Raw genomic sequence first — 10,490 nt, forward strand, 5'->3', positions numbered from 1 at the left:
ATCAGAGCCCAAGTAAAATATTTTATTCGTTCATACAAAACAATGGTACGAAGTCTATCTCACAAAACATTTGCAGCTAGAATCTGAGAAAATTAAAAAGGATGTACAAAGAAATAAGACACAAAAAAAAAAAAAAGAAAAAGAAAAATGACCACATGCTGAAAGGAGCCAATCAGCCCCAGAGTCTCTCCCCATCGGCGCCACACGTCCGAGGGTCGCAGTTGGGATTCACCAGCGTCACAAATCACAATATCTGATCAAGCATTCCCGAGCTCAACCCTCCCTCTTTCACTGGAGAACTGAAGGGCTGGAATGGTTTCCATCTGTTCAACACTTAGTATGGCCGCTCTCTCCTGTCGTCTCTGCGGTCACCTCTGTGGGGACAAAGGCAGAAGTCTGTCAGTGGCTGTATTTCTAAGAGTCACACATGCACTGTTGTCATTAAATACCAGTAAAAACAATTATGAGTTAAATATGATGGAGCTCCCCCTCCATTCCTAATCTGTAAATGGATTCTTTTTTTTAAGAAAGCACATCATCCTTTTACTCACATTTCATCTTTAGTGAGTAGCAAGTACGAAAACGCAGAGAAGGATGATTGGTGAGGATGCAGCAGGAATATAAGACACTTTGTACTCATTTGAGTTACTGGTCAAACCGTCATATTTAGCAGCCCGGTGCTGTTAAGTTTAAGCAGCATTATTAAATAAACTAAGAACTAAATACACACTAAAGGCAATGGAGCAGCTTTTCAGCTTTGTTTCTGTAGTCAGTGTCAACCAGCTTCTATATAATATATTTTCCTTTCATACAGTTGTATAATGGCATAGAATTTAAGTTGATACTTATTCTACTGGCCAAAGTATGATTGAAAATATTGTAGGACTTACATCTTGAATCAAATCTTTAATTTCTTCTCAATGTTATGTAACAATTTATTATTAATTAAACAATTGATGAGTCATGGGAAGACAAAATGGATGGATTAAATCAAATTCATGAATTAAGTTAATATATTTGCTTGCTCATTGAAGGACTAGGAGTTTGCGATCAGTGGCTCTGCTACGACAGGTACAATGATGCCAAGTGAAACTAGATCGCATCCTGCACTCCAAATGATGTAAATACAATTTAGGAAATTTTATACGTTCTCTGTACCTTTTTCAGACAAGTAATCTTACTGATTCAAGTCCTTTAAAAGCCTGCAGGTACTGCAAATATACAAGTTAATTTATTTTATAGCTCCTGCAATAACAGCCCACTAAAAGATACAATACACACTGTAGGCAAATTCAGCATTTCCGGCAATTTACACCCTCTTCTGGTCACAGTCAAACTACAACAAAGGCAAAAAAGGTCAAACAGGCTCAGACATGCTGAAGGTCGAGCTTCAATGTGAAATGTGAAAAATGTGACAAACCTTCCCCCCATCTTGTAGCCACCACCGCCGCCGAATCCTCCTCCACCTCCTCCATAGCCTCCACGATCTCCACGGTCTCCCCCACGGAACCCTCCACGCCCTCTGAAGCCACCGCCGCCTCTGTCACCACCATAGCCTCCACGGCTTCCACGATCACCGCGGTCTACAAAAGAAAAAAAAGAAAAGGATTGTCATTAAACAAGGGAATATGTATCAGGGTTGTCGCTATTTATTTTTTGGCACATTGTAATGTTGGATGGAATTTCTTCAGTACATTTTAAATCTTGTGTTTTCAGGACGAACAGCTTCTGCAAATAATTAAAACTCACCCCCATCAAAACCGCCATCTCCTGGTTTAGGTGCACCACACTTGTTGCACTCTTGTCGGCGTGCAAAATTCATGTTGCCACAGGAGCTGAAGAGAGATCAGATGGCAGTTTAATACATAAACCACCCCAACTCCATAAATAGGGCCAGATGAGCCCCTTTCTACTGTGAATTATTCACAAAGTCATGAAACTCCCTTCTACAAACCTGTTGGGACAGGGCCAGTCTCCTCCCTTAATATCAAAGTTAGGTCCTCCACCACGACCTCTGAAACCTTAAAAAAAGCAAAGGAAACAAGTGTTCAAAACCTTTGCAGACACACACAACGCTTGACCTCATTTTGCAAACCCTATTTGGGCCCAGGGACATCTCAGTAAGAACACACCTCCTCCACCACCACCACCTCCGCCTCCTCTCGCCCCTCCTCTTCCACCTCCTCTCTGTGTGAACTCAGTTCTGCGGGTGGCAAATGATACTTTGAGGGGTTTGCCTTGAAATTCTTTGCCTGAAAGAAAAAAAAAATAAAAAATCAGAAACAAAACAATCAGTAAGTCTGCTTTCTGAAATGCATGAAAAATCTGACATCTTGAAATTCTCTTTTCTTCCAATTTGTGAGAACGCCAATGTTTAAGTTACTTGCTTTGAAATAATGTCAGGGAACAACCCCTTGCCTGAATGTTCCAGACATTTACCTGTTGTGTATTTGAATGACTGGGATTCATGTTGTGTTCTCTACATTTGAAACGCAATCTCTAAAAACTCTTACAACCGTTAAAATATAAGTAAGCAATCTCACCGTCAAACCATTCAATAGCAGCTTTAGCAGAAGGAGGATCATCGAAGGACACTGTACATTCTCCCTTTGGCAGACCAGTGAGCTTGTCAGTGTAGATGTTGATCATTTGCAGTCCAGTCTTCTTGCTCACCTGAAAGCACAACACGTTAATTCATTTCTACACCCATTTGAAGAATGACTTAAAAGAATTTGTACACTCAACTAAACGTTTATCAACTGGTTCAAAGAATAAGTCAACGGGCTGTGTAGTCTACAGATGTGATATTGTATAATATCAATGCAGTGGGAAGAAATTAGTAGCAAAATAAAAAAAGGATGATTGTAAATACCTTGATAATACCAATCTGCTTGAAGAAGTCGCCAACTTCCTGAGCTGTGACCTCTTCTCCCAGGCCCTGGACAAAAATGGTGTTGTTGTCGGAGTTGTCCACCTCGTTACCTGTGGAAGAAATCAGAGGAGAGGAGACGTCAGTTGTGACTGCATTTAAATGATTATATCTGAAGATCATTCAGGTAGACAACATGTTTATATCAGACAACATTGACTGGACAGTCATTCTCACCTGATTCATCCCTTGAGCCATAATCTCGAGAGCCTGTTAAACAGAGGAAATGGAAGGAAAACCTTGAGCAAGGAGCCTTAAAAGCTGCACGGTCTCACACAAATCTTTACTGTAATTACATCATCCCTATCAATGCATAATGATAGAAAGAAAAGTAAACAAAAGTCCATGTTTACAGCTCTCTGATGGGTGTTACCGTTTTACCGTTGCATCACATACCAACACCTTGCAACAAGAACAAAGTTGTTCTGTTTTCTGCTTTTTTTGAGCTTACACCAGAAATGAAAACCACCAAAATGTCTCCAGTTTTAGAAAGTTTTCCTTCTTCGTCCTGGGAACACCTCTGTCATTTACAATCAGCCCTTGTCTTCATGCAACAATACCATTATACAACTCAGGCTCCATGTGCATTACCATATCTGAAGTCATTTATGAGAAATCCTGCCAAGAATAACAAGGTGGTGTCCCTTGGGATCTGGACATGAAAATGGTGGCATTCACTGAGTTTTTTTTTTTTTTTTTTACCCCACTTTATTTTCTTTTGCTAAGTTCTTTCTTCCCCCACCGACACAGTTCTGATGCTCGTCACTTACCACCGTAATTTTTGAAGCCACCACGGTCACCACCTCTGCAGAGGAAAAATTGGAGATATGATGGCTTTTCCTTTGTCCCAACTGAGAGCTCAAAGCTCCCCTACATCCCCATCAGTATGCAATCCTGCCAGGGTGTGCGACTATGGTGGAAACGTCTCACACGAGGAATGCATTAGTCCTTGACATTAGAGATTAATGAACAGACGACTGGGCAGCTCTGACTGAACAATCGGGCAGACGGTGAACAAATTGATCACGTCACCATTCAAAGAAATTTGGTTCCTTCTCTTTTTACACGACCAAATTGGATACTAAGGGCTGTAAACCAGCCAGTTTTTTCCCGAGGGGCCAAATTGTTTAGAAGTGTAGCAACTGATAAGCAATCTTCCACTTAGTGCATTTATGAGATCCATTAACTGAGGTCCAAGTTTTAGTTCAATCACTTTGAACACCTGTAGTATAAAATGTAGATCCATGTTAACACAACACACACGTTTGGCCATTGTCAAATATGCAATACTTCAATGAAACCTGTTAAATGTGAAGCGGCTGAAGATGTGGCTCCAGGTCTAAAAGGCATCGTTTCAGTGGCGTTTCCATTGTTTCAAAAAAGGTAATGTGATCGTTAGCGCAGCACAAGAGTCGACAGTTGAGTTTTATGATCAGTTGAAACAGTTGGGCTGCAGATTCATAAAAACATTGAAGGCGGAAAAAAATCCTTGCTGATGGAATCCTGATCAAATTATTGAAATGTGAGTGAAGTTATGCTGTATTGAAAAGTTTTCTTTGGTTTATAGATAGAAAAACAATAACGCTTGGCTTTACACTGTTAACTGCTCTGCCAGAAAGCAAGGCTTTCCAATCGTACCAAGAGGCCTCAACAACTTTCAAGAAAACGATTTAGTTCCTCAAGAAAAAGGGCAGGACAGTAACCTTGGTAAGAAACTATGAATCTCAGATGTGCCATGTTTATCGGTCTTAATAAGGAGAAATCAGATATTTTATGTGCTGTAATAGATTTCCAGAATCATCCATCTAACTTCAAGACATTCACTTTTAAGGTGACTTCCCTTGCCCAGGGTCAACGTACGACTGTTCTTTTGCAGAATAGATAAAACCTGTGCCAATGTCTGGGACAATATTGTTGTAGAACTGGGTCACCAGTGCCTTTGAAGCTCCTAATTGAGCAGACATGTTCAGTCTCCATTTACTTTAGACATCAATCATGGCTAAGACTTCATATTAACCATAATTTTCAGGTACATACGAATATGAATCATTTGTTTTACATCAGCATGTTTCTTATGTAAAAACTTCACATGGACCAGGATTTGAAAAACAGTTTAGGAATCTTGAGCAAAATGCAGTAGGGGGTGAAAATGATCTGTAGTAAGTTTTGAAAAAAAAAGAAGAAGACCAGACCTAGAATCTGGAGCCGATAGTGAAAATCTATTATGTGGATGTTTGCAATCAACATGTGGTGATGGGCAGTGCGAAAACAAGTCATATCTCAGTGTATGGGAGGTACCTTAGGGGCAGTGGCACTGTGCAACTTACCCCATAGCAGAAGGTCCGCCTCTTCCGCCGCGATCAAAGCCACCACGGTCGAAACCACCACTGCGGTCATAGCTGCTCCCACGATCATAGCCACCACGGCCTCGACCTCTGAAGCCACCGCCTTCTGAACGATCGCCCTGGTCACGTCCAAACCTGCCCCCCTGACCACCACTTTCACCTAGTGCAGAGACAGATTGGAGGATACCACAACCTGAATCGCTGTTCCATTAATGGGCACCCACAAAACAAACATGGTCCCCTATTTTATATAAGATCAAGATATGCATACCATCACTCCATTTTCCATAGCTGCCACCTCCTTGCCCGGGGCTGCCATAGGAGCTTTGCTGTCCGTAACTGGCTGCCGCTCCTCCTCCTGCTGCTGCCCCCGCCACTACTGGTGGTACTCCTCCTGGTCCCTGGGCGCCATAGGAACTTTGTTGTCCATAAGAAGACGACTTGTCACCATACCTTAAAGTGGTTTTATAAATATCATTACAACAAGCACAAAACTTGAGACGACAAATATTAGAATCCAATAAGTTGAGACAAGCAAAACAACGTTAGCAACTAGTCAAGTTAAACTGGATCGCATAATTGATCAGCTGGTTTCCATGACTACTGTATAGTATATCATTGTGTTGTTGAATGACAACAAAATGTCAATCAAAATCTTATAAACTAGAATGTTGAGAATTTTAAACATTAGTTATTTTGCCATATTGCATGACATGTCAGCGAAAATGTAAACAGGTCTATCAACAATGTGATATTAGTGTCTTACCCAGATGACTCCTGCCCATAATTATCATAGCCCTGGGGCTGAGACTGACCATAACCATCTATGGAAAAAAAAAAAAGAAATCAAAGAGTTAAGTGGAGAGTTTACAATTGAGGAATAATCCAATTTCTTTTGAGACATTAAACATTGTCCCATGGTCTACAAAAGACATAAAATCTACACAAAATTATTCTAAACTAAAATCACAAGGGTAAGTAAACGAGACGATCACCACCGTACAAAAACAATGTCAGCGTTTCCCATACATGCATTTAGCAGTGGCGTAAACCCAATGAAATATGACACTACTGAGCCAACTTTTTTTCCCCACAAACAAACACTGCTAGGCCGATCTCAATAATTACTATACCTTCTAATCATTTGATATATAAACAGACAAACAAACTTAAATATGTTGGTGATCAAATTGCACACTGTTTGCTTACATATCTAGATAAAAATGTAAAACATTTAGTGAGTGCCACTTCTCTCTGACAGTGAGGCAGAGTCTTAACTCTCACACCCTGGGCTGGCCCCGCCCACACTGACAAACAACAACAGACAGTGAAGCAGCCGGTGGTGAAGTCAAAATGTTTCTAAATGCACTTTACCTCCGCTACTACAACTCCATCCTAGGAGAAAACCTGAATGTTCTAATATGAACATCAAAATCGTTTTACTCTGGTTTATAAATCTACCACATATCAAATCATCAAGTGAAATTTCACAACCGGGTCACATCAACATTATAGATTAAACCAATACAAAGATTTAAGTTGGGGGATGGCATGTTATTGCTCCCTGGGTCACCTTCCGGCGCACCTTGCGTCACAGCTGGTGTTGCAGCAGGTGTTGCACCTTGCTGTCCATAGCCAGGATAACTCTGCCCGCTGTAAGAGCCACTGCCATTTCCTTGTCCATATCCCTGTCAGATAGGCCATTTGGACAATTATCATCACAGAGTGAAAACCGGTTTGACTTTATAATGCTTACAGCCAACAAAGGGTTTGGAGAAGGATCTTACCTGTCCGCCCTGCTGACCGGCATATGCTCCATAGCTACAGAAAACACGATTAAAGTAGTGAGCTTCCAGTTTTAAGCGCATCAACAATAATAATTATTGCCCTATTCAATTTCAAGGTTTACACAGGACCCCAAACATATAATCTTACTTTGCAGTCATAAGAAATAAACAATCATTTAACATAGTCACTGTTAGCAGTGTTTCAGATTGGGTGGTGTTCTGCTGGATTAAGACTACTTCTTTTATTAGGTTGATTTAGCCACTATTTAATTAATTCTGGATATACAAATCTCTTTGTGCATGATTAAAACAATCTACACTACATTCATAGTTATTATAGTTGATGCACATGACAATATAAGGAGTCCTTACAAATCTGCTCCTAATGAGCCCAGACCTTGTCTGACATTAAAGAATCAATAAGTCTGCAATTAAATGTTTTATAGTAAAAAACGACTACAAAACTAATTCAGTGTGTTTTATTTATCGAAACTTGTTTTATCTTTTACATATCTTCATACAAGTAAAAATTATCTTGTTTCTGGTAAGTTATTGCATTATTCATGTGTTCAAATTCGTCACGATTGAGAATTTGTGCAATAGTAAATGACGCAACATAAAACATGTATGTAAACAGTTTATTTGGAGTTTTCCGTGTTACGCTCTGTGCATTACCTTTGTGAACTGCCATGCTGGCCGTAGCCTGAGTCTGAAAGAGAAATAGGTGGTTGATTATCCGTTAAACCGGAAGGGCATGAACGTGTTTGATGCGGGGTATGATATGAAGCAGCAGATGAGGCCGTGCAGGCTGCGAGGCAGAAGTCTGACTAGTGGGGCAGGCCCGTCACCACGCCGGTGGTTGAAAATGGCGGTCAATTTGGTTTAGGCTCGGTGTATATGTTGAAACGAAACCAACAACGTCATTCGCTGATCAAATACAGCTCGCCCACCACGTCGGGTTTCGTTCAAAGACACCGATTAAACAACAACCACGACATAACGCTACAATTTCTCATGTAGCGCTGAATTTAGCTCAATTAGCAGCACATACATTATTAGCATGGCTGTAAACAAAGAAACACCGAGATGACACCTCCAGCTAATATAGCCACAACACGGCCAGGCTGACTCTACGATGTTCGCGTTCACTTACACGTAGCTGGGCGTAAAAATAACAGTAAAACAAAACCACGAAGTAAGCTGAAGACGGAATAAACACACTTAGCCACACGCTCCGGCAGGCTAGCATAGCTCTGCTAATAAAACACGCACCAGGAAATAGACGGGGCCCTCCCTGCGGCCTCGCGGCTAGCAGCTAAGCTAGCTGCAGCGCTATTCGACCCACTTTTCACTATCAGGCCCCAAAACAAACACAAAACATAAAAAGTCAAATACACGAACCACTAACTTACCAGTGGCCATTGTGCGCCGTTCTGTTAGCACACTTTTATCGTTTAAAAGAGGTGGATTGGGCCTGTTTGTTTGCTGATTAAAACCCTGCTCGACATGAACGCAGCAGAGAACAGAGCTCGAGTCACTGCGGCACTTCCTTTAATGCTGTTTCTTCCTCTTCCGACTCTAACACGGCGCTCCCGTTCGGCGCTCACCCTCATTACCGCCACCTACAGTTAACACTGTTAACTTAACAGTGTGTATGACAACAGAGACCTTAAAAGACCCAAGGAGGACATAGCTGCAGTGTTGACACGACTGTAAGAAGCCAAGGCGGAGGATCTAAAGCCCAAAACGTCCCTCATGATTCATGGCAGAGCATAAGAACGCAAACGGCTTGAAAATCCGAGAAATGCAGAGAGTTATGTACATTTCAATTGTGGATACACCTGATACTCATATCTGACTGCCATTTCCAGTCATATGCAGTTTTAAATTAGATTTAAAATAAAAGTTAAAGGTTTACGCCCTACCTTTTGATGGGTTACAATACATATTAAACAGACAATAGTATATAGCATATATCAAATACTATCAACTGACGATTAAGTAGTTACACTTAAAGCAGTTATATAATCTTAAGTCAATCTTTGAACTTTAGCTCTCTGATCTATAGAACTGTAAGTGAACTCAAGTTATTCTTCAATGCCACTTACCACCTTTAAATACAGAGCTACGAGGGCTTCACTTCGCACAGATTCTACAAACTGAACATCAGCCTCGTAATTTTTCAAATGCACTTGCAGCCTCCTGAAAGCAGATACAACTAGTAAGTAGAATTTACAGAGAGTAACGGATGTAGCTAAGCACATTTACTCAAGTACAGTACTCAGGATGCTTGTACAAGTATCTTCGTTTTTTTGTGCTATATATCTCAACTCAACTACATTTATTTAATGATTGAAAATGCTTTCATTGCAGGTAAAGAGTTTGAAAAATGTATCTTTGCATTGTGTAACTTTTGGCACTTTACATCTTTCTGGTAATAAATATGTTGCTACTACAGAACAGTTTCAATGCACACATTTTTCCAATGATCGCTGACTCCAAGTTGTAACCTTCACATGTTCTTCTTCATGTCCTTCTTCTTGGTCCCATAGTTTCTCTGTTGTTGAGAGACAGGACGCAGTTAAACTGACCTGTCAGATACTCGGTTTTAAATCCAGCTCCACCCAGAGATGCAGAGCTCCACTAAGCTCGGAGACAGGATAGCATTCATCAGCCTCCAGGAGACCGATCCAGAGAGGAGGATCACACCAGAGGGCGCTCTCCTCCAGCCCATCCTCACGACAGTCCATTCTATGGAACCCATGGAGAGCCCATAGTAAGTACAGGTACTTGATTTGATTAATTCCTGGTTGAGTGAGCCACTCGTCTAATGATGTGTTTGTTTCAGTTCAGGAGATGCTTTGAATAAGACGGATATCTTTGACTTGGATGGCACTGGATGTTGAGCTATCCTCAGAGTCAGATGGTCCGGCTGAGGAAGAGACGTGGAAGGAACTAGGTTTTCGGAGCGGGCTATACTGACTTAGACTCAGATGGTCTGGATGAGGAAAATTCATAGTACTGTACTGTATATATAGAGAAGAAGAGTGCTGGAAGGAAGAGGCTTCAGACAGAGCATGCCTTGACATAGACCAGAGGATCCGGCAGGCATTGGCTGCATAAAGCCTGTCCAGCTGGGAAGACATCAGCCAGTAAGGAGAGTCTACTTGTCAAATTGAACAGGGGAATATCTAGCATCAAAAGGTTATTTGTCTCTCTCCTGAACTAGTGAGGACCATGTTTGGATAGAGAAAAACATGAGATATTTTGAACACAGTTTACTTAATATTACTAAATTAAATGTAATGTGAATATCAACAAATATAAAATCCAATTTCATTTCCTCCCTGCGCACGCTTTGGATGGTTTGATCAAATTCATTATCATGCACATATGTTGATCATTCATTAAAATAACTTGTTAATATGT

At 40.9% G+C, this 10,490-nt stretch overlaps 1 protein-coding gene across 2 annotated transcripts; it reads right to left on the reverse strand.

The window, feature by feature from the left end:
* Positions 1-8: 8 nt before the first annotated feature.
* On the reverse strand, positions 9-8,620 carry taf15 (TAF15 RNA polymerase II, TATA box binding protein (TBP)-associated factor). 2 transcript variants are annotated; one of them, XM_062385314.1, is made up of 16 exons: positions 8,474-8,620; positions 7,737-7,770; positions 7,062-7,095; positions 6,860-6,962; positions 6,041-6,098; positions 5,546-5,727; positions 5,257-5,434; positions 3,700-3,734; positions 3,107-3,139; positions 2,873-2,982; positions 2,544-2,673; positions 2,133-2,252; positions 1,955-2,021; positions 1,750-1,835; positions 1,421-1,583; positions 9-374 (listed from the first exon to the last, which is right to left on the reverse strand). In XM_062385314.1, the coding sequence occupies exons 1-16, from the start codon at positions 8,481-8,483 to the stop codon at positions 335-337; spliced, it is 1,383 nt and encodes a 460-aa protein (XP_062241298.1). In that variant the 5' UTR covers positions 8,484-8,620; the 3' UTR covers positions 9-334. The 2 variants fall into 2 exon arrangements, with proteins under 2 accessions (XP_062241298.1, XP_062241297.1); XM_062385313.1 differs by having other exon boundaries at positions 6,848-6,962.
* Between the last annotated feature and the right edge of the window lie 1,870 nt (positions 8,621-10,490).

Source organism: Platichthys flesus, chromosome 4 (assembly GCF_949316205.1).
Source record: "Platichthys flesus chromosome 4, fPlaFle2.1, whole genome shotgun sequence".
In the NCBI taxonomy this organism is placed as follows: domain Eukaryota; kingdom Metazoa; phylum Chordata; class Actinopteri; order Pleuronectiformes; family Pleuronectidae; genus Platichthys; species Platichthys flesus.

Coding starts and splice junctions, on each gene's coding strand:
- taf15 (XM_062385313.1), bottom strand. Junction 5,435..5,545: donor CTATGGAAAATGGAGTGATG/GTATGCATATCT, acceptor TCTCTGCACTAG/GTGAAAGTGGTGGTCAGGGG. Junction 1,584..1,749: donor AGATGGCGGTTTTGATGGGG/GTGAGTTTTAAT, acceptor TTTCTTTTGTAG/ACCGCGGTGATCGTGGAAGC.